At 43.4% G+C, this 24,884-nt stretch overlaps 1 protein-coding gene across 1 annotated transcript; it reads left to right on the top strand.

Moving 5' to 3' along the window:
- Positions 1 to 19: 19 nt before the first annotated feature.
- ppat (phosphoribosyl pyrophosphate amidotransferase) lies at positions 20 to 22,392 on the top strand. The gene is made up of 11 exons (XM_080732535.1): positions 20 to 578; positions 7,689 to 7,755; positions 9,441 to 9,647; positions 10,505 to 10,617; positions 11,293 to 11,438; positions 12,656 to 12,728; positions 15,537 to 15,688; positions 16,415 to 16,542; positions 19,209 to 19,430; positions 19,741 to 19,861; positions 20,838 to 22,392. Exons 1-11 carry the CDS (start codon positions 451 to 453, stop codon positions 21,011 to 21,013), a joined length of 1,533 nt encoding a protein of 510 aa, XP_080588661.1. The 5' UTR covers positions 20 to 450; the 3' UTR covers positions 21,014 to 22,392.
- Positions 22,393 to 24,884: the final 2,492 nt, after the last annotated feature.

The following is a 24,884-nucleotide window of genomic DNA, read 5'->3' as shown; positions in this document are numbered from 1 at the left end:
AATCACAGCGTCGCACTGCTCGACACGTGGGCTGAACAAACTTTTTCTCATCACTTCCAAATGTGGCCGAGAAGGAGGCATCCTGGTAACTTTGTATCTGTTTATCATCGTCCCCGGCGATTGTTGTGTCGCCGCCACGGGCTTTTAAACCTCACGCTGCTAATCGATACATTGTATCGGGAGGAAGACAGGACGATGCAACGCCGATCGAACGGGTTTATCTGACCGATTCTGACGATCAGTCAAGTGTTTGAGTCGGAGGAAAAAAATGTCACTTGTGGTCCAGTATCCGTAGCTTGAGAGCGTATAGTGGGTAAAGTGTGGTGTCTATTATTTAGCACGTGGTCCGCTCAGCAGTGCTCTATCAATCTGCCACGGTAGGAGCACGAGACAACCGGAGGGCCGGGAGGAGCAGCGAGGAGGAGGAGGACTGATAATAGTAAGCCGAGGATGGAGTTCGAGGAGTCGGGCATCGGAGAGGAGTGCGGCGTGTTCGGATGCGTGGCCGCTGGAGAGTGGCCCACGCAGCTGGAAGTGGCCCAGATCCTCACGCTGGGACTGGTGGCCTTGCAACACAGGTACGGTATGTCAGTGTTTCTCTCAAAACGTTCAGATGTCAAGGTCCTCCCTTAACTCTGTCTCTGACAGTGTACAAATGGAACCATTTGGTTCCATTTGTACACTGTCAGTTACAGACTTGTATTTGTCAATTTAGACCCTCCATAAAGGAACCCACAGAGTCCCTGGAATCCACCCTGTGGCATGTCAATGGATGGGGCCATGGGGGTGATGGTGGTGAGTGTTAAAAAACGGGTTCCCAAAGTGTGGTCCGGGGACCCGCCACGGGTCCTTGAGTGGTTTCCAGTAGGGTCCAGGAGGAGTTTAGGCTCAATACGTCAATATATTGTTTTATTTTTTGGCTATTTTCTAAAAATGTTGATAAACCTTCTCTCATGGAAGTTATTATGGGGGTCCCTATAGCTGGCACACCATCTTCTAAGAGAGGGGGGCCGCGGTGAAATAGGTAGGCTATATTTGGGCCCTTGAACCACTGGTTTAAAAGGACGACATGTTTGAATTCATACAAACTGATGAATGAAAGTGAGTCGTGAAAATGACTCAACCACTGCATGTTCCAACTTCTACCCATGCTTTCTTCTTTCACATTAATGTGCCCTATCAGTCCCAAGACAAGAAAATAACTGTCCTTTCATTCGCATTTCGCAATAACTCATAATTCATATTCTTCAACAGAGAAACTGTGTGCTATACTTGTGTTGCACGGCGTGGGAAACATGATGACATCCACATGGTGTAAACTAACGTGACCAACAGGGATGTGATGTGTCATGTGATGTCATTATCAGTTACCTGTCTCTCTGCTAGATGGTTAGGCGCTGCCATCGAACAAACTGAATTAATCTCTATTATAGGGATGGGATCCTCCTGCTCCTGTTTACACACAGACTCGGCATCGACAGGCCCGCTATCCATTCTTTTTACTTTTCTGTGTGCGGCATCTGAAAATAAAGGAGCGAGATTTTAAATGTTGTAGCCTATTTTATTACTTTTTGCCATTGAAATGCAATAGTAACAAAGAGGGCCTAAACATGCAGCATGAGTATTATGCAATTATCAGACCACTTTTGAAAGAGTTAAATGTGCATCCTGGCTTCTTGCATGGAGGATATGCATTGGGGCATTGATTCCTCTACAGATTACAGTATGTTTTGATCTGTCATGGTAACAGCAGATCTTCAAGGGCTAATTCATAAAACAATCACAGTATATTCATAAAATACCTTGTATTAAGAAGATAACTGTACAATAGTGGATTTCTGTGATTTAATTTAATTTATTCAAGGCAGAAATGGCCTTTTTCCTATTTAATGAGCCAACGTGATGCTGTCAGAATGGCCATCATGAGTGAAGCTCTTGACTTGAGTACATGGTCTGTAATTTCATTTGTCATTGGGCTTCTGATAAAGAACTACACAATTATTCCCCCCCTTTGTCAGCACTCGGCAGTTAAGAATCACCCTCCACTTTAACGTCATTTGATTAGGAGGCTTCATGTCAGGCAAGTCACATGACTTCACTCACGTATAAGAAAGCCTCGGGGTGATTGTGACCCTATAACTGTTTTCTCATGACTTAACAACTTTTAACACGGAGCACAGGTCATACCTTGGTTCATAGCTTTCCTCTTCAGACCTCTGAATGTTGGCATGATGGCATCTCCTGACCTAGGTTCAGTTTGCCCTGCAAACAACATAGATAACTTAATAAGGAGTAGGGCTGTCACAATTATTACATAATCGTCTAATCGTGATTATTTGACATAATCGTGATTATTTTTCATAATCTTCATTATCGTTTCCAGTCAAAAATAGTGGAAATAGCAGATCTACAAGCTCACAACTGCGACGCGTTGTGTAGATCGGCTATTTCCACTATCAATGTTCTTTTTTAAGTATAAAGTTGTCAAATATGTCAGTAATTTCTTTGTATATTTAGGTTGTGTGTCATATCTACCATGTGCAACTTCAAAGCCTAAAAGCCAAACAGAAATGTAATTGTCAATGACAAAAACACAATTAAATCGTTAATCACAATTATTTGAGAGAAAATTAATCGTCATGTAAAATGTCATAATCGTGACAGCCCTAATACGGAGGAATGTAGACCGTAGTGTAGAGTAAGGATCCTCAGGGGTGTTTAGAGGGTTAGTGGCTGACTATTCATGAACCCTAGAGATGAGTAGTACTGGAGCTGTGCCAAGAATACTTCCGATATTGTAAGGTTTTGAGCGGGCCAACATTATTTATTTATTTTTTACTGGGGAAGCTATCATAACCCTGAATAACATACCTCACCTGCAAATATAAATTATGTCAATGTAAAATATTTCACTCACTGAAGCTACATATAAAATGTTGTGCACATGTCTTGTGATTTTTGCCTTTACATGATAATCTCAACAGACAGTGCAAGGCTGAACTAAACTAATTGTTGTGCCAACTATTTTCAGCATGGCACCTCTGCTCTGGTTTGTTAGAATGATCTCTAATTATGTTTCACTTGGCAGACTCATGCAAACTTGCAAAATACATTTGTATAATACAGTTAATTGGCTGTCCCAGCACTGCCAGACTGATGTTCATTGTCACAACCTAAGCTTCTTTGTGCCTTAGAGTGTGCCTTGGGAAAAAAATGGCTTTCTTAAATACTTGTGTAATGGATAGGGATGAATTAGAACATTGCGCTCACTCAAAAAGAATCCTTGCAGTTGTTGATCCAAGCCCTCCTTGCCTGTGTTAAGCCTCGACTCTGCGGTGTGTAGTGAAAGCTCTAGGCTTTTAGTACATGTGCTGAACTCCGGCTTCACAGTTCTTCCTTCAGTAACTTCAACCACTGAAGTTGCTGTGTCAACATGGGTCATGTTGACCTCTGTAAGGCTGCTCTCCTCACAGCTGGCCAACATGCTTAACCCGGAAGGCTCCGTTTGGTGTTCTGCAAATCCTGCGCGGGGTGGCGATATGTTATCTGCGTGATTCATGATGGCGTCCACTTCGTCGTAGAACCTCATGAGGCGCCGTGGATCGGTGCTGTGGGCACTGTCCACCTTGCCCCTCTGGAGGGAGCGGTACAGGTACTTGAGGTTTTTGTATTTGGTGTGGCACTGTTTCCAGTCGCGCTCGACGCCCTGCTGCATCAGCCTGTTGGAGATCTGGACGAAGATGTCCCTCTTCCTGGTGGAGCTCTCCAGCTGTCTGCACACGGCCTCCTCGGACCAAACCTGGATCAGCGCCCGCACCTCCTGGTCGCTCCAGTTGCGCCCCGTGTCCGACACCGTGACCACGTGGAACTGGCCAGAGGCGGACGGATCTGTGGATAGATCTGTGGAATGAGGGGTGGGCATCCACAGCAGTGCAACATCAGAGAGAAACACATCGATTGTTGCAGATATTTGTCAAAGTTGACTCAGCTTACCTGCTCCGTTCCACCTTCCCTCTGTCTCAACGTCGATGTCATACTCATCACTGTTGTCGTCTGAAATGAGAATGTGTGCAGACAGAGCTTGAAGGCGGGACATTGTCTTACAATAGTCTGTGTACTTGCACCTTTTTCTCTGCCAATTGCCTATGTAATCCTGGGCTCTGCTCTCCCTGTGCCGCGCCTGGGGAGACAACGGACTGACCTCATGCTTCCTTCTTTGCATGAGGAGTCCAAGTTGCTTCTTTTCACCTGACAGTGGGGATTTCCCTGGTTTGGAGTGGACGTACCCTGGAAGGAACACGTTATTCCAACCAGTTCCTTTCCCCTCCATCAAGTGCCCCGGCTGGCCAGGGGAGGCATTATAGAGACCAGGATTACTGCATGTTTTTGTGAGGGTACCTACCCTAGGAGACACGGGGAGAACATGCAAACTACTTGCACCTTTTAGACCGAGTACTCACCATCATCAATTTCGATCACCAGTTCATTTTCAGCCCCCCTGGTATCTGTGGTGGGCTCTGCCGGCATCCTCCACCTGCCTGCTGCTGTGTCTCCGTCATGCAGGTCTCCCTGGGTGACGTTCTCCAGCTCTTTGTCCAGCAGGATGGCCTCCACCTCGTCAAAGAACTTCATGTACTTCCCCGGGCCTCCGGCCCCACTGCCTCCGGCCGCCTGAGCACTCTTGGCCGTCTTGTACTCGTACTTGAGGTTCTTGTACTTGGTCCGGCATTGTTTCCAGTTGCGCACCACTCCGAAGCCTCGCTGCATCTGCCGGGCCATCTCCTGGAAGACGGACTTGTTGCGCAGCGTGCCCCTCAGGCGCTGCCGGATCCGCCGGTCGGCCCAGACGCACAGCAGCGCCCGGACCTCCTCGTCGGTCCAGTGCCGGCCTCCCTCTCTGGCCACGTACTGCGAGTACGTGAGACCCGCATGGCCATGAGCTTTGATCCCTGTACAAACAAACGTTTTCTGTGAGATGAACTGTGTATATATATTTAGTAAATATTTTTAGCAAAAGTTTGATCTTAAAAAATTGGGCACAATTTAGTGCAAAACATTTCACTTAAAGCAACACTATAACTTTTTTTTAATGAATACATTTAAATTTTGTCCAATCTGTATGGTAGAGTATGTTAATACAATATAACTGTGGTTGGTTGTATTTGGTCTCCCTGCTCTTCTATTGAGATCCTGTGTTTAGGTGGGACATGACCTTTTGACACGATCCTGTTTCTGGTTTGACATGAATTTTGACTTGAAGGTCAAGATTCAATTTATCCCTTGAGCAAGCAGGCAGGCTCTATTAGCTCAATGGCAAAAAGGTCAACACTTGCACAGGAGACCCGGGTTCAAATCCTGTATAGTAGAGGAAAGTTACAAAGTGCAGCTTTAATGCAAAGTTTCTGTGAATGTTGGAAAATCCTGGACTGTAACCTTTATGGGTCCATATTTACACTCTACATTAAATGAACACGCAGGATTTCACACTGTAAAATCCATAAGATCCATTAGAATCAGGTCAGCTGACATGAACTTTGCTCTATTGTAATCATTAACCACTTAAACCCTATATACTTAAACCCTATATACTTGGCCGGGAATCCCCAGGTCTCTATGCTTGATCTCCTAGTATTTCCCTCTACACCGAATCTCCCGTGCGCCTGTTAGATCTGCTGTTTGTTTGCGCCCAAACGTTGGGGCCCCTGAAAAGGGACGTCAGACAGTGTTATGTGTTGACAGTTACCTTCCTGCATGGAAACAGCGCCCCCAGAGGCCACTATTCCTTCCTCCTCTTCCTCCCAGCTCTCTCTTGACCCCCCTGCGGCAGAGGTCAGCGGGGGATGGCTGCTGTAGTGTTGTTGTTGCTGTGAGGTGGCTGCTGGTAGCTCTGCAGTCTTCCTGCCCTGCTGCTGCTGCTGCGGCAGCCCCATGCGCCTGCACTGGGCCTGACACTCCCTCCAGCTGCGAGCCACACTGAGCCTCCTCAGGCGCTCTGACATCAGATCGAACGTGGCTCTGCTGCCGCCGCTCTCAGCAGCTCCCAGCTCCTCGCACACGGAGAGCAGGGCGAGAGCCTCCGTCTCCCCCCACTGCCTCTCGGCCGCCGCCGGGCCGCCGTTCACTTCCATCACCTCCTCGAGACCTCCTCCTCTTTGTGTCTCCGCTCGCCTCTCCATGTTTTGAGCTGACCTGGAAACGCTTTCCCCCTCTCCCCCCATCCCCCCCGCCCCCTATCCCCTCTCTGCTGCACGGTTCCCTAGGCAACCAGGCGGTTAAGCCTGTAAGGAACGCCCTGTGTGGAACGGAGCGGCCTCACTACTGGCTTAAGCTGTGTGGTGCGGGGGGGCGGGACCCGCTGTAATCTGAGACGCGTAGCTTCAGCGAATGGGCTGCCTGGAGCTGCAGCAAGACGGCTCTCTATATAAGCTCTCTATATAAGGCACACTGCAGCTACGCATACGCAAACATCCGCTCAGCCCTGTGCCGTTAGTGGGACGCCACACTCCTCAAACTGGTTTGGTGAACCAAACGTTTGGCATGAAGCAAGAAGGAGCTTGTTCAGACGGGTGGAATCCCTGAGAGCTCGTGTCCCTCCTTGACTCCTCCTCACATGCCTGTTAACTGTGTTAAGGCTCACAGTTGCTTTGATAAGTATGTCAGCTTAAAGGTGGCAGATTAAATGGGGAGGAAAAACCCTAGGCTGATTTACTATAGTTTGTTTTCCAGTTCAGGTTATAAAACAACAGCAGGGTAAAAACATGGCAGGCAGGCAAGAAAGACTTATAGTACACACAGTTGCAGATAATCAAATTAATAAAATGTGTGTTTAGGATTTAGGATTTAGGTTTGTCAATGCCGTCTGTGCCTGTCATATTGGCACACCTTCATACTTTGGCTGAATTCCAATGTGCCCCCTTAAGCCCTGAGCCCTCACAGACCTAATTAACGTTCAGGTTTAAAAGGAACGGGACAGCACTTTGAAGAGGAGTTCCTCATTCATGACCCTTTCTATAAGTTACACTCATACAGTAGTCCTTGTTTACAGTCAGGGCTTTATGCGCTGACTGTAATTTGTGATTACTGTTTGAGTAAATCACAAAGTGATTTGTTATTATTATATTTTAAATGTTTAGTTTAAGATTTGTAGATTATTTGTTTAATATTTTGTATATATAATTACGCATTTCTTATCTCTTGTGCCTCATTTTTACTAAATATATCTCCTCCATTCCGTCAGTCTTTAAGAACAGAGACAGAAATCACTGTTATTTGTTGATATTCTAACTGGGCTGCATGACACATTTGCATACTTAATGATTGACGTGATTGGCGTTATTTACAGTAATGCTACACTGCAATAAATTGTGGGTAAATTCACTTGGCAAAGTCTGCATCAATGCAGACTTACAGAAAGGATGTATCAAGTGCTCTGCAAGAGTACTGATGCACTTGATGATTAGATAGTGGGATAGCTTTAGCTCTCAGGGATTTGAACACATGTTTTAAGTCAGTGAGTCTGTAAAGGGTCGGCCAATCGCTGACCTACAAGCTCAAAAACTGTTGCTGATGTAACACGTATTGCTGCTGAGTGTCATGCCGTTTAAATGGTTGAAAGTAAAACCTGGCAACCATAATAATAAATCATAACGATAATAATTTATAATATGTGAATGTTTGTGCCTCCATAGGGGCCAGGAAAGTGCCGGAATTGTCACATGTAATGGAGCCAGTCCACCAATATACACAGCCCTCAAGGTAAATCTTCTTTGCAATTTGCAGGCATGCCATTGCAACACAACCTATAAATACATGGACCAACATTTTGTGTAAAAAAGAAGAAAGAATATAGTTTAGCGCAGCTACAGTCACAATGTAGACCAGTGCTTAATTTGTGGGGGAACAAGGGGGAACATGTTCCCCCACCTCTTTGATTGGATCCGGCACCTATTTCATTGGATCCAGAACCTTCCATGTCAATCAGTCAAATAGTGCTGCTTGGTCATTAGAGACCACATAGAGACCTTTTTGGCTGCAGCATTTTTCTTTAATTTATATTTTTGTGTTTTTATTCAATTTATTGTAATTGTTCTTATGTGGTGCTTCATAGGTGACAGTGACACAATAGATAGAACAATACAAATATATTTTTTTAATATGCCAGTTATTCAGATTGATCATTCCAAATTGATAGACTGACTAGTGTTCTGATGGGCCACACATGCCAAATGTTGCTGTTAATGTTATACTGGTTGTGTAAATCTAGGTAAAAAAGATTACAAAAACTATAACAAAACTGTAAATTACAGTTCATACTCGCAGCCCGCATCCAGCCCGGGATCCGGCACCTATTCAATGACAAATTAAGCACTGATGTACACCTAGTCGACCATCGCCTCATGTGAATTCCAGATTGACTTTTTGACTGGTTAAAAGCTTTGGACATATTACACTGTGTTCCCTTGAAACTTAGAATTCATGAGCTGATGTCTCACTGTTCAATGTGCAGGACACATTGAAAATATACCACAATTATTTACCTAGTGTCCCTGTTCAGCAAACGTTCAGCTAAAAGGGCAGATATACAAGATCACTACGTGACGTGTTGAGCTTGTAGATTGGCCATTTCCTGTGAAGGTTTAATATAGCTGTAGGCCTATTTTATACTTGATACATTCGTACGATGATGTTCCAAAACCAGCAAAGCTCACAACACATTGAGAGCCTGTAAATCTGCTTTTTATTTGCAAAAAGTAAAAAAAGTAAATGTAATCTTTGCCTATAATGGCGTGCCCTAAAATAGGGACTCTGGGTTGAAGGTGCTTAAAACCCATTCAGAACGGGTACACATTATTGTGTATCATTATTTTATGCTTTAACTATTGAAAAATAGCAGATATACAAGCTCACAGCGCGAGCTTGTAGATCTGCTATTTTTGAAAAATTGTGAAAATTTGAATTTTGACCCGATTCTATTCGTTTCTTTTGAATCCTTCTAAGGTTTTTTGAAAAACCCTATGTTTCTATGTCCGCAATCTGGCTAGCCATCGTCAAAGAAAAGGTCCTTTTCACTTAAATGGCCTGTTCTTGAGAGACTTCTTTGTCAGTGGTTCTCAAACCTTTTCATGTGAAGGACCCCCAAAATTATATTTATTTGGCCACGGACCCCCATCTCAAAATATTTAGTTCCAGGGAGGGACCACCCAGAAGCAAAATTTGAGTTACAAACGTTCGCTTTGAAAATACATATATTCAAAGATTTGCACACATTTTCACAACTTTTTCAAAAATAGCACATCTACAAGCTCGCAGCCGCGCTGTGAGCTTGTATATCTGCTATTTTTCACTGGTTAAAGCATGCAATAATTCTGGGGGCCTAAATGGGTTAAGCTTCAAATTGCACGTCCAACTCCTCTAACTGCGCCTCCTTTCCATTCCTGTAGGGCATGGGGCTGGTGAGCACCGCCTTCCCACCAGAATCCTTGTTGAAACTTCGCCATGGTAACCTGGGGATAGGCCACAACCGCTACTCCACCACGGGCAACTCTGAGCTGCAGAACTGCCAGCCCTTTGTGGTGGACACACTGCACGGCAAGATTGCCGTAGCGCACAACGGAGAGCTGGTCAATGCTTCTGCACTGCGCAAAAAGGTTGGCATTGTCTGGAGAGCGCACAGCCGGACGCACGGCGCTGCCATTAGCCTGCATTCATGACATTCTTTGCACATTGTAGACCTAGAACATCGTAAATAACAGAACTGGCCTATTTTGGCTGGTGCTTGGACATGTGCATTGTATGACAAAGGCTTTAAGCAGCCTGCAATGCTGACACGTCTCTGTATGGCCCTAGTGTGATGTTTATGCATTACTATAAAATCAGCTGTGGTGAGAAGTAACAAAGTACAGTCAATACTACACAATTCTTTAATCTTACTTCGAGTATTTACATTTTTCGATATTTAATACTTCTACTCCGCTGTATCTCAGAGGTAAATATTGTACTTTTTACTCCACTACAATTACTCAACAACTTTAGTTAACTGTTACTTTTAGTTTGCAGATTTAGATATAAAACATGAAATGATGAATGATCATGTATTGTTACAGGCTAAGCTACCCAACAGCACATAGTCATTGAAATTAGCCCCACATTTACCAACAGCAGCATTAAAGTGATGAACTCATCTTTGAAATCTGCATTTGGCACATTTGACACTGTAAGTGTATTTGTATGCCAATACTTTTGTACTTTTCTACTTAACCAATGTTAAAAGTAAAAATGTGCCACCACTGATAATCTGTGTGTGGTGCAGGTGATGCGTCATGGTGTAGGCCTGTCCACTAGTTCAGACAGTGTGTGTGTGTGTGTGTGTGTGTGTGTGTGTGTGTGTGTGTGTGTGTGTGTGTGTGTGTGTGTGTGTGTGTGTGTGTGTGTGTGTGTGTGTGTGTGTGTGTGTGTGTGTGTGTGTGTGTGTGTGTGTGTGTGTGTGTGTGTGTGTGTGGTGCAGGTGATGCGTCATGGTGTAGGCCTGTCCACCAGTTCAGACAGTGAGCTTATCACTCAGTTGCTGGCATTGACTCCACCCCTGGAGGAGCTGGATGCACCAGACTGGGTCGCCAGGTAGGTCCTTTCTATGGACAAAAACCTTCATACATTTTCAAACACTATTCCTGCAAAAATCTTGTAGATCGTCAATTCAATTTCCACTATTTCTTTAAACATTTTGAAAGTTTAAAGTTATTAACCAGTAAGACTCCCTAATCAGGAGATAAGCGACCGTCACGTCGCATACACGACCTTTAGAAGGCAATCGTAGCCAATCAGGAGGGAATATGGGAAATGGGACGGATCCATGTTGATGACATGACTTTAGAGATACTGTGTACCGCTTTGTGTGATTTTAGGCCAAAGTCTGTAGGAGCAGTGTCCAAAAATGTGTTTTGCAAAAACTGGCCTGATGGTGGCGCTAGAAGAAGGCCATGTGAGAAATCAGGGCTGGAGGTTGTGATTTGCCATCCAAGGGGTGTGTGTGCAAAGTTTGGCATCGATAGGGCCAACGGTGCCAGCGCCTTCCAAGAGAAAGATTGGCTTTGATTGACATAAATGTCTTTAATTTCTTTGTATATATATTTAAGTTATTTGTCGTATCTCCCCCGTGCAATTTGTTTACAAAGAAATCGTTTGCTCTACAGTAGGTGTCGTCACAGCGAGCCACCTTGCAGGGGAACCTTCCCGAACATCCAGTCGATTTAGCCTACTGCATATTTCTAATTCTTGTTTCTTCTTATATGGCAGAATCAAGAATCTGATGATGGAGACTCCTACGTCTTACTCTCTGCTGGTGATGCACAAGGACGTCATCTACGCTGTCCGCGATCCCTATGGAAACAGACCCCTGTGTCTGGGGCGACTCGTCCCTGTCTCTAAACTTCACACGTCAGGTACCAGGGCTTTGTGCATTTGAGTGACGGTGGCTTGGAATGCAGAGCGGTAGGGCCGTCACGATTATGTCATTTTACATATCAAATAATTGCGATTAAAGATTGAATTGTGTTTTTGTCGTTGACAATTACAATTCTGTTTGGCTTTTACGCTTTGAAGTTGCACATGGTAGATATGACACATAACCTAAATATACAAAGAAATTACTGACATATTTGACAACTTTATACTTAAAAAAGAACGTTGATAGTGGAAATAGCCGATCTTCAAGCTCACAACGTGTTGCATCAAAGCTTGTAGATCGGCTATTTACAATATGTTTTACTTTAAAAAGATTATATGAACATTTTTCAACATGGAAACGATTATGACGATTATGAAAAATAATCACGATTATGTCAAATAATTTGCGATTAGAAGATTATGTAATAATTGTGACAGCCCTACAGAGCGGGCAGCTTTGGAAGCAGAAGGTTCCCCAGGTTCATTCGGCAGTTCATTCACTTATCTCTTGTAAGGGTATCACAAGACTGGGGCCTCGGCGAGTTGACATCCCTGCTGTAAACTGGGCTGTTTCATCAGGGGGCCAGGGGTGTCGCACCAAATTCTGGGCCCCGGGTACAAGGATTCACTGTGGGGCCCCTGTGCTTTAACTATTGAAAAATAGCAGATATACAAGCTCACAGCGCGGCACCGAGTGCCGCGCTGCGAGCTTGTAGATTTGCTATTTTTGAAAAATCATGAAAATCTTTGAATATTTCAAATCCTTCTAAGGTTTTTTTTGAAAAATCTATGTTTCGATGGCAGTGGTTCTCAAACCTTTTCATGTGAAGGACCCCCAAAATGGTATGTATTTGGCCACAGACCCCCATCTCAAAATTTTTAGTTCCAGGGACCCCCCCAGAAGCAAAATTTGAGTTACAAATATTCGCTTAAAAAAATACATATTATATTCAAAGATTTGCACACATTTTCACGACTTTTCAAAAATAGCAGATCTACAAGCTCGCAGCGCGGCACTCGGTGCCGCGCTGTGAGCTTGTATATCTGCTATTTTTCAATAGCTAAAGTATAACATAATTAAGGCCCCTCCACCACCTTGGGCCCTAGTAACACAGTCCCACTTTCCTACCCCTTGTGACGCTCCTGATCAGGGGGCCAGTGGGTCAGTGGTGCACGCAGGTGAATCATTAACTGACCTCTCTGACCCTCTCAGGTGCAGGCGAGGGGGACACGGAGGGATGGGTGGTGTCATCAGAGTCCTGCAGCTTCCAGTCCATTGGAGCCAAGTGAGTTCCACTATCACTCATGATGCACACGGTTCAGTGGGCTCACGTGAATATAAATACTAGGGTTGGGACGTTCGCCAACGAATCGAGTCCTTTGAACGGCTCTTTGAAACGGACGATGGGATCCGGTTCGCAGTAGGGAGCCGTTCCTTTTGTAAATGAAGAGTGGTGGGAAAAGTACTCAATTTCTTTACTTAAGTAAAAATATCAACACTGCAATCAATGTGGAAAGGTCTGCCACAAGTTTGGATTTAAAAGGTAGGCTACTTGAGTAAAAGTACAAAAGTATTGGTATCAAAATGCACTTGTAGAAAGTAGTCATTATGCAGAATGTCCCATTTCATAAAATTTCCAATGAATAGAGGCATTGTGAGCTTGTAGATCTGCTATTTTCAAATGGCAGAAATGTATCCTATGGCCAAAATGTATAGGCCTATGGGGTTGAAGTGATTTGCAATCATAATCAAAATCTACAAAGTAACCAGTAACTAAAATGAGCCAGTCTTTTGAACGGCTCTTTGAAAGGAACGGATCTCAGAGATCCGGCTCACTTCAAAGAACCATAAATCCCATCTCTAATAAATACGATAACAATACCGTCTTAACACGGTTGAGATGATAACACAAACATGTCTCTTAGCCAAATGAACCCTATCGTCCCTACTCCGGGCACTTAACTGTTGGCAAACATTTGTCGAAAGTAGCCAATCTTCAAGCTCACGACGCATCACATCACAACATGTTGTGAGCTTGTAGATTGCCTGTTTTCGGGCAAAGTGATTTGTTGTAGAGGGGAAAACGGGGTACAGAAAACTTGGGGTTGGTTAACTAAGGTACATACATACTTATGTGGTTAACTAGTGTCACATTGCAACTAAAGCTCTATTTTTTACTTACACTTTCCCTATACAGTGATAATGTATAATTAATTATGTATCTATTTTAGTAGGGCTGTTCAGGTTTTTCTTTTCTCCAGTCTTTCTTTTGCAGGCTGACAGAATTCACTCCATATAAGAAAGATGGCCCTAATATCTATACTATAATTTTGCGAATGTCTGAGTGAGTGTCTGTCAAAGCGTTTCTCCTCAGTGGCTGGAGCAATTGATCTGAAATCGCATCACCATTAGCATATGAACACACCTGACATAACTGTGAAGCCCGTAGCCATTAAACGAAACGGGTATTTCTTACATTGATGCTCCTACATATTATCATGCAAGCACCAGTTAACTCATCTGGTGCCGATCCCGAACTAGTTCGGCTTTATTTCAATCCAATACAATCTTTTTTTTATTAATTCACTTACCCCGAGCTGCTTGTAGAGTCGTGGGTGGTCCTGGCTCGCTAGCCAGCTAGCCGTTCTACTCTGTCCGACGATATATTCCATTAAAAATGGTTTAAAATACATTTTTGAGCTCCCCAATGTTCACCCGATGTTCGGCGCCGCTTCCGATGAGTACACGAGTGTGCCGATCCCGAAGTAGTTCGGCTTTATTTAATTAAATGAATAAAATGATAAGAGGCCTTCTGAAGCCTGGCTTGATTTTTGTAGCTACTAGCCGAAAGCTAACAACGTCCCAGCCGGCCGTAATTTGCGAACGCAATCGCCAATCTCCGCCTAATCCAATGATAGACCGCATCTTTAAAGGCTTATATCTCTTTTTTGTGTTTTAGGAAAGCGGCGCGAGGTTTATTTACGGCGAAATCGCCCAAAAATGATCTTTTAGATGACAAAATGGGAATAGCCATTCTGTTAGCATCTTCATCCGGGACATTTCCATGCCGTGCTTCAACGTGAGCACGTCAGGTCCTGGAAGCTGAAGTCCTGGAAGCTAAAGCGCTCGCCTATGAGAGATGCGCTGGCATTCTTTGGCCCCTAGAGGGCGCTGGCACGCAAAGAGTTAAAGTTACTTTCCATCCCTCATATACTGTATGCACAGTGCACATCCCATAACCCACACACTGCACATCATTTTGGAGCTCATATCTTTGAACGGGTAAGGGCTAGTTTATAATAGTTTGGATGGTTAAATGCAGTGGACAAATGTCATGTATGTGAAACTGTACAGTGACAAAGTAATTAATTATCATTAAGAGCAATACAAAAAAGAACATGATTTTATTTATACAAACCACTGTTAACCACTTAAACCCTATATACCTCATTGACCGGGGTCCCCCAGGGTTCTATACTTTGTCCCCTCCTTTTTTCCACATTAGCTCTAAATCTCTTCACCTATTTTTTCCAGACGTTTGCCTATTAGGACATGCCCAGAATAGGGACACTTAGGTTCATGCGGTTAAGCTTTGGTCTGCTGCGTTTTGCAACAACACAGAGACACAAAACAAGGAAAAGACATTGAAATCACATACACAATGAATTACTTTATGACTTTATACAAGTGGAAAACACAACCCATTGCGCTGCGTCTTTTGCTTGAAATCTGTTATTTTCGGACGGCAACACAATCATTTGATGAAGCATATTGTCACTGTCGGGCAGAAACCTCGTATCTCCAAGTTCCAAATGTGTACGTTTTTTTCGTAAAGTAAAGCCCTGCTTCATCATACAAGACTGTCGCACTAAACTAGTGAAAACAGCCGATCTACAAGCACACAACACCTCACGGTGCGAGGCGGCGTGTGCTTGTAGATCGGCTGTTTTCACTAGTTTAAATTGTTTTTAAAATGATAAATACAAAACGAAGGGTTTGGAGATAACAAGGTTTCCCCCCCGACAACGACGATATATTAGGTGATTGTAGTCAGGTGGTTTCTGACCCCTTTTCTTTTGTTTTTGGTGCTCAGGTATTATAGAGAGATCCTGCCTGGAGAGATTGCCCAGATCTCCAAACACGGAGTCAAAACACTGACCGTTGTCCCTCGTCCCGAGGGAGACCTCCCTGCTTTCTGCATTTTTGAATACGTTTACTTTGCCAGACCAGACTCCATATTTGAAGGTAGGATTACTGATACTGATAGTGATATTGAAATTGTATTGATGGCAGCAAAGGTCATTCTTTAAGTTGTGTCATATAGAGCTAGGCAATATGTCAATATTATATTGATATGGGGATATGAGACTAGATATGGTCTTGGGATTTTGCATATTGGAATATTGTGATATGACACAAGTTTTGTATTTTCCTGGTTTTAATCACTCATGCCTTATTTTATAATTGTCCAAAACAGGGAAAATAGCTGATCGCCTATTTTGCACAATTTGTGAAACATTAAAAAAAAAAGAAATCGATGGAGCGCCCGCTGGCCTTTTGGTCCAGGCGCATACCACATATAGTAGGCATGGATGCCTGGCGGCGTCGCCGGTTCGATTCCTGATCCGGACGACCTTTGCTGCATGTCACTCCCCATCTCATTCCCCATTTCCTGTCAATCTACTGTCCTATCAATAAAGGCATAAAAGCCCCAAAACAAATAAAAAAAAAATCTATATTGTCACAATGCAATATTATCTTCACAATATCGATATTGAGGTACTTGGCCCAAAATATCGTGACGTTTAATTATGTCCGTATATATACCGTATAATATCGCCCAGCCCTAGCGTCGCAGCTCGGTAGCGGTATCAGGAAAATGACACCTTTTATTCACGTGCAGTGAAAGCATTGGTAGCAGGTCCAGTCCGTGTGCATATTGTGAAGTGTGTGGACTCCATTGTGTTGCAGGACAGATGGTGTACACGGTCCGCCAGCGCTGCGGTCGGCAGTTGGCCATCGAAGCTCCGACGGAGGCAGACGTGGTGGGCACCGTGCCAGAGTCTGCCACCCCGGCAGCACTGGGCTACGCTCAGCAGGTCTGTGTGGAGCCCGCTGCCATTGTCCTCCGCTAATGCCACTAAATCGTCGCTGTCGGGTGGAAACCTTGTTTGTCCAAAACCGTTCGTTTTGCGTTTATAGTTTTAAAATGATTTAGACTAGTGAAAACAGCCGATCTACAAGCACACAACGCCTCGCGCCGCGAGGCGTTGTGTGCTTGTAGATCGGCTGTTTTCACTACTTCTGTGCGACGGCCTTGTGTGATGAAGCAGGGCTTTGCTTTGCGGAAAAACGTACAAATCTGAAACTTGGAGATACGAGGTTTCTGCCCAACAGTGATGAAATGCTCCCAACAAAGACACAACATTGACAGTTATTTCCTGCACCCCCACTAGACTCAATTTGTTTTCCCACAGCGCACAAACATTGATTGGCTGCCGACGGCTGGAAACCTTGTTTGTCCAAAACCACCTTCACTTAAAAATAATTGTCAGAAATAGCAGATCTACAAGCTTATAACGCATGGTAAGCTTGTTTGCTACTTCTGCGTAACACTCTAGTATGAAGAAGCAAGGCATTCATTTACGAAAAAAGAAGTTGAAATGTGGAGATGCGAGGTTTCTTTCTGCTCAACAGCGAAGATATGATGTTGCTGAGAGCGACACACAAATCACACTGAGAAGTGTAATGGCTGATTTGTACTTGGTTGCACACCTACAATAGCAGATCTTCAAGCTCACAACAAACCGCAGCTTGTAGATCGGCTATTTTCAGTGCACGATACGGGTGTTCCAACTAAGAATAAAATCACCCTTAAAGGGGGTGTATTTGTTGAAAGAAAAAGGTTTTCGTTAAAAGTTAAAGCTCTCAATTGTTTTCTGATTTCTATAGTTGTAGAAAAGAGCTGGAGAGACAGGGGTCTCTCCAGCTCTTTAGTAAACAGTAAATACATGTTCAGTTTGGGATACCAGTAGGGCTGTCTTCGACACAGGATTTATGAAGTCGACTCGAGTCGCGGGGGTTAATCCGACGCGTCGACGAATCGTTTTATAGTCTACTTTGTGTAAAAAAAAAAAGAAAAAAAAAGTGTTGCTTTAAACCACGTCAACATAATAGAATAATACATTAAGAGATGAATTGAATACACAGTGTTTTCGGTGATATCGGTGCGCGAGCACAAATGTTATCTGCATAGCAGTGTACAACCATAGAGTTATAACACACCGTTAAAACAAATAAAACATCTCCGCTGTTTCAACTCTGCCCCGTCTCTCGGCAGCGTGCAGTAGAGATGAGACATTCGCGAACGATTCCGCTCTCTTGAACGGCTCTTTTAAATGAACGATGGGATCCAGTCCGCAGTCGCGGGACACAGAGCACTGACAGAGTAATGAGTCAGTGTCGAGAACGGATTCATTTCAGAAAAGGATCATAAAAAGGTGGAGGCACAGCTCCTGCTTGAGCCAGTAGTGTGGACATGTCATGGACGCAAACACAGCGAAACACAATCATTCATCATGGATTACAACACTGGAACAATTCAGAAGCACTTTAATTAGAAAATGTAACTTGTAGCCTACACTTGTGTATGTTAATTTGACTTTAGAAGATTGTTTACTACTTCGTGGACGCGCGTTTGTGCTGTGGCAGGTTATTTAATATGGGATTTTGACAGCGTGCTTCCTCCTCTTAACGGAACACCTTCCCGGCTCTGAATGTTTTAACGAAGCGGCGGTCTGAACCGTTCTGGCCGTTCCGTCTCACTTTCAACCCGACGCTGGTGCGAGACAATAAATAACTGTTCGCCAATTGCTACTTCTCATTGGAAGTACATGACACCACACCAGTCCAGCAGTGCACCGCAGTACTGGCAGTAGTAGGCTAACTGGTGATATAAAAAAATATATATTTTCGCTTCGACTCAAACAATTGGCGTCGATTCCCGGGGCTTAAAACGACGCGTCGATTCGTCGATTTTTAGAAGACACCCCTAGATACCAGTTGTATTTATCAGGAGGGAGAACACCACGAAGATAAAACATCACCCTCAATTCAAAGTTCAGATTTGTCTGTACTGGTTTTGTCTCATCGATTCCCTTTTCAATTCTTTATCCTGTATATAAAATTGATAACCTGACCTGAAAATGTGTTTTCTGTTTACAAGAAATGTGCTGAACTCTTTAAAGCAATGGTTACTATTGGAATAATAGATTTAGTTCGCACTTATTTGAACAAAATAAAACGTACACCCCCTGAGTTTACATCTACAGTCCTGGAAGTCGCAACTATAGGGCCCATTTGCTGCATGTCATTCCACTCAGTCCACTATGTTTCTTGTCTCTCTCAACAGTCTATCAATTAAGGGCTTACAAATGCCACAGGTATGCTGCAGTCACATAGCCCATAGTAGTGTTCCTATGTGAAAAGTGTGTAATGAATGGTGAGGCCAATTTGGATATTAAGACACAACTGATCAATACCTGTTTCTGTGGTTTATGGAGCCCCCTGCTGCAAGCATGAAGGTATTGAACATAGGGCAGCATTGAGCACATTGGTCACAATTTCAATAACTTAATCCAGTATTTGCCAATGAAAACGTTAAGTTAATTTGTAAGTGTAAGAATGGCCTGTGTGCCAACCCCATATCTCTGTCAAGGATTTTATTTATTTATTTTATCTGCCCTCTTCTCTCCCATCTCTGCAGTCGGGGCTGCCGTACATTGAAGTTCTATGTAAGAATCGCTACGTTGGAAGAACGTTTATTCAGCCAAACACCCGTCTGAGGCAGCTGGGCGTGGCCAAGAAGTTTGGAGCATTAACAGACAACTTTGCTGGGAAACGGGTGGTGCTAATTGACGACTCCATTGTCAGGGGAAACACTATTGCGCCCATTATAAAATTGCTGAAGGAAGCAGGGGCGAAAGAGGTGAGTTTTCTAGAGAACAACCTGAAGTAAACAAATAGCACTTAATAAATATTATATTGTCGCTGTCGGGCAGAAACCTTATATCTGATATTTGTTTTACGCTATTGTTAAAAACACCAGATTGAAAGTGGTCAACTCTGTCTGTGGGTTTTATAAATATTTAACCTATGAAAGGTATTAACAGGAGCTTCAACTAAATGATAACTACAATGGATGTATTGGAATGCACTGCAGGTTGTTTCTATTTTTCTGAAAATTATATATATAAACATTCACAGACTCATGTTTTGATATTTATGTCCTTTCTCAGGTCCATATCAGAGTTGCCTCTCCACCCATCAGGCACCCGTGCTACATGGGTATTAACATTCCAACCAAGGAAGAGCTCATCGCCAACAGGCCTGAGTTCCAGGACATTGCTGGATACATTGGTGAGTAGTTTGTTACTGGCACCCTTTAGTGTCTCCGTCTCTCACAGCTCTTTAATAAACTGAAGAACTCATACGGGATACGGGATAATCAAGTGAAATCGGAAGTGATGACACAAAGAAATGAGCAAACAGAATTGGAACTGTAACACTATCAAATTTAAGTAAAAAAATTAACAAACACTCGATAGCAGCTCTTAACAACAAATGTTGTTTTTGCCATAAAGCAGGGGTCTTCAATGTTTTCAGGCCAAGGACCCCTTAGTCGAGAGAGATGAAGCAGAGACGCCCACAACTCATAGATAACATATAGTTTCATCGTTTGACAGCACAATCATCAGTGTATTTTGGGTTCATGTAAATTTTTGTTATTTAACTACTTGAACCGTCAATAATTAATAAACTTGACCTACTTGACAGCGCGAGGCGTTGTGAGCTTGTAGATCTGCTATTTTTGGCTAAAGTTCTCAAAATATGGACACTAGGGTTCAAGTGGTTAAAATAGAAATGGAGAAAAAAAGCTTCTATGACACAAAGATTTGGAGGACCCCCTGTAGTAACTCTGAGGACCCCCCAGGGGTCCTGGACCCCCCTGTTGAAGACCCCTGCCATAAAGTATCACTTGATACAGAGAAAGAAGATAGCAGGGGCGCTACTGGTATCCCTCAAACCACCGGTGCTCATGAAAGGGAATACAATGAGTTTCGGCAAACGCCCTTTTCAGGGTGTTGAAGAAGGCGTTTGCCGAAACGCGTTGGTGTATTTTAATGTTCTAGCCAGTTAATAAATAAAGGCCTTTATTTCCAAATCCACCTGAGTGCCTGGACCTGGATTTTTGTACCTCTGTGGCACAATTTGTCCTCTTTTGCTCATCACTTGTGATACCTTTTTAATGCCACAGTCACAATCACCTGCATTGTGGAAATCTGAAATCGAAGCACGCAACAGACTTTGTCTTGTCCAACGACGCTTTACGCAGGTGCCGACAGTGTTCAGTATCTGACGGTGGAGGGCTTGTTGTCGGCGGTCCAGGGGGGAATCGCCTCCATGCAGGAGAAGGACGAGATGATCAACACCAGCAACAAACCCCGCCGGAGAGTTGGCCACTGCACCGCCTGTCTGACGGGGAAATACCCTGTGGAGCTGGAGTGGTGACGGCCCGCCCGCCTGCCTGCAGCACACACGTGCAACAACGGGAAGAGCACAGTCGAGCTGCGGGAGCAGAAACGGCTCTGCCATTTACCGCAAGGCAGCGCTCATGCTGTCCTGACCCACGCACCACATCTTACTCTAGGGCAGTGTTTCTCAACCTTTCCTCGCTTCTAGGACGAGATTGATATGAATTATGACGAGTTTGATATGAATTAGGCCAGTGGTACTCAAAACTTTTTTGAATTTCAAGGACTCCCATAACTCTTGAGTTACAGACCGGTGAGGGTCTATTTGGAACCCTCTCAAGGAACCACGAAGGTCCCTGGACCCCATTTGAGAACCACTGCATTAGGCCACGGAGCCCAATTAGAGTTATTTTTAATCTTTAGGAGTCCTGTGTTAATTGAACTGTGACACCATACACTGAGTTAAAGACCCATATGGGTCCATTTGTTTCCTTATTATCAATCCTTTAGCTGGGGGAACCCCTGAACCTCACTTTGAGAACCACTGCTCTAGAGTATACTTGACTAAGGCCTGGACTATCAATGACTATTACTCCAAAACTCCATGTAAAGCAGCAGTGTATGCTTTGTTTCAAACAGGGTGATATTGCAGGTTATACTACTAGACCATAGAGTACCCAAGTTCTGACGTCACTCCCGCTAGGTCAGAGATATTTGTTACATTGGAATCTTAGATCGCGTCATAAGTACTGTGTTCCAGAAATAAACAAATAAGCCCAGCGATTCTGTCAGGTATATGACACTGTGATGTTTTTGATATTTGAGTTACATTTGATAATGTCTGTGTTTGGAGATTTTTTTTTTCTTACTCTTTGGATAAATTAGTACTTCTTCACCGCCAGTTGATGCTTTATAAATGTGTTGAGTCAAATCACCTGGGTGATTCGTTTATTTTTGGAACACTTGCCGTATATGACGCATGGGATTTCCAATGTAAAACAATGTGACCATGGGTATAGGGACCTCCAGAGTCCGTGATGTCAGACTTGAGTGCTCCATTATATTGTGGAGGTCCTTTCATGGCCCCATGTCAACCAAATGTGTTTCCACTCTTTAAAATCATGTGTCAGATTTTGCACCTTATGTGTGTTGTTCCAAGACTTGACCTCCCACATATTTTGATAGAAGATGCTGTATAAGTGAAAACAAAAACGCACAACTCTTTAGACCAAAATTGCCCTGAAAACTCTTTGCTGTTACTTATAAAGCCTGGTTTACTTGAGGTACAGTGTTCTTTGTTGCATGGCAGAAGTCGTTTTCCCTAACCACACTAACCTATGTATTGTACACAGAGAGATGGTTGCTGTGTTGTATGTCTGAAAGGGGTTGACTGAAACCTTGGGTGGTTTTCTCAAAGCTGCAATAAAGCATTCCACAAATAAAAATCAATGCATCTTGATGGCCTGCATTTCTTCCTTGGGACGTAGTCTGACCCTGGGTCAAATTTCATAAACAATCGTTCAAAAAAAAAAGGTGGTTCTATATCCTTTTTGATATTAGTTTAGTGATTTGCAGGTGGCCTTGTATTTCCAACCTTTTTGGATAAATGAGTACTTTTCTGGCATCAGTTTGCTTGATAACCAATAACCATATAACCAACCATTTTTGAAGCAGTTCTGATAAGTAATTATGTAGATCTTGGACTTCATGCAGCCAGTCATATATTAGCCTGATAAATCAGTCCGCACATCACTACCCCCTGTTGGTGGGGGAAGTGTGTGATAAGAGTCTGACGCTTGCAGTCAGGCTAGTCATTTATAAGTCATATATCATATCTGCTGTCGGGCCAAAACCTTAACTCCAAAATGTTCATTTTCGGGAAAATGAGCTCAAGTAGAGTTAAGCCCGTATCAGAGTCTACGGTGGAGACCTATCCACCGCGAATTTGAGGTGGAAAGCTTTCCACCTAAAGTCAGAAAATAAGTGCAGGCCATCATAGTCACGGCCCACGGTTAAGTCCTTTACCCCGTCTAGACCGGTTCAGGTCGACCAATCAGTGAACGGGGTGTAGAGCCTCTCTGTCTGATAGTAAAAACAGAGAGATGTGTTGGGACTCACGGTGGAAAGCTCTCCACCGTGAGGAATGATGTAACGTTGTAGTTTCATGACTCAAAAAGACTCGAAAAGACTACACCGCGGTGTAAAGCCTTCCACCGCGGACCCGACTATGATACGGGCTTTAGGGTTTGACCAAAGGGCTTTTTACTACTTTTCATTGGTTCAATATTTTAACCAACACAGACGTAAAGGGTGTTCAATAGCACATATTTATAAAAAACAAAGATAGGGCCAATCGGGTGGAGTTAGCTGGTTTGTCAGAAAGTGTGGAGTTAGAGGGTTTTGTCCCTAGCACTTTTTACTACTTTCCATTGGTTCGATATTATTTTAACCAACACTCATAGCCCTGATTTATGTCAAAAACATCAAAAGAGGTTTTGGCCAGACAGTGAAGATATTATGTATTGACTCAGAATTAGGGAAAGGTTTCAGCCCAATTCGAGATCCATGATTTGCATTATGAAAATAAATATAAAAGGTGAAAGATTTAATGGTGGTACTTCTTTGTTCCATTCTAACAGTTCCCTCTGTTAGAGCCTCCAATCTATGGAACAGTCTCCCAACTGAAGTAAGACAGTCCTCCAACTATCTGACCTTTAAATGTGACCTTAAGAGATGGCTTAAATCAAATCAAATTTGTAATCATGAGTAATTATCTGCTCCATCCGTCACTGGAGTTACTCATAATTGGCTAGTATTAGTCCCCTTTACAATTTTACTTATTATTTACTATTACTATTTTATTATTATCGGCTTCAACCGTAAGAGGTGGCTTAAAGCAAGTCAAACCTACATTCATGGGTAACTATCTGCTCCATCTGTCACTGGAGTCACTCAACTTGCTATAATTATGTACCCTTAACTCATTCTGTGCCAATGATGTTTTTTTTTCAATAGCCCTGGGTGCCAATGACGTTTTTTTTTTTTTTTTTAATTTAAAAAAAAATTCAAAAAATCCTGGCACAGCTACCTTGGAGCCATTTTGGCATTTGGCACAGAATTAACGTTTTACTGTATTGTATGTTTTGTACGGATAGACATACCTTCACTTTTGTACAGCCTGCCCAGGGACTACAGATGAAAATTAGCTCATGGCTAACTCTGGCTCATTTACATTGATGTGAAAACTGACATATTGATTAATGTGCTTTGTAAGTATGCACAAGAAATGTGGTGCTGATGGTTCCAGCAGGTTGCAAGATCAGCTCTGACTGTGCACCAGCAGCTGTCATCAGGACTTCAGTACTAAATACATATAGACTGCTGCAGGAAGGCAGACATTCCTAACCATTATGAACCCATCCCTATTCTATGCAAGTCATATCAGAATGAAATAGATCTGATCTACTAGCTCAACACATGTCATGGGTGACCAAAGCATAGACTCCTGGGGGACCCCAATCAATAGAAGTATAAAGTATAGACTCCTGGGGGACCCCAATCAATAGAAGTATAAAGTATAGACTCCTGGGGGACCCCAATCAATAGAAGTATAAAGCATAGACTCCTGGGGGACCCCAATCAATAGAAGTATAAAGTATAGACTCCTGGGGGACCCCAATCAATAGAAGTATAAAGTATAGACTCCTGGGGGACCCCAATCAATAGAAGTATAAAGTATAGACTCCTGGGGGACCCCAATCAATAGAAGTATAAAGTATAGACTCCTGGGGGACCCCAATCAATAGAAGTATAAAGTATAGACTCCTGGGGGACCCCAATCAATAGAAGTATAAAGTATAGACTCCTGGGGGACCCCAATCAATAGAAGTATAAAGTATAGACTCCTG

Source organism: Nannobrachium achirus, assembly GCF_963921795.1.
Source record: "Nannobrachium achirus genome assembly, chromosome: 1".
NCBI classification, from domain to species: Eukaryota; Metazoa; Chordata; class Actinopteri; order Myctophiformes; family Myctophidae; genus Nannobrachium; species Nannobrachium achirus.
Note: the sequence above shows the minus strand (reverse complement) of the source record. Positions and strands in the feature narration are given on the sequence as shown.

Excerpts from the sequence above, each read along its gene's own strand:
- ppat (XM_080732535.1), top strand. The coding sequence starts at position 451 with ATGGAGTTCGAGGAGTCGGGCATCGGAGAGGAGTGCGGCGTGTTCGGA. Across the intron at positions 9,648-10,504 it reads CTTCTGCACTGCGCAAAAAG|GTGATGCGTCATGGTGTAGG; the intron begins GTTGGCATTGTC and ends TGTGTGGTGCAG. Across the intron at positions 16,543-19,208 it reads CACTGGGCTACGCTCAGCAG|TCGGGGCTGCCGTACATTGA; the intron begins GTCTGTGTGGAG and ends CCATCTCTGCAG.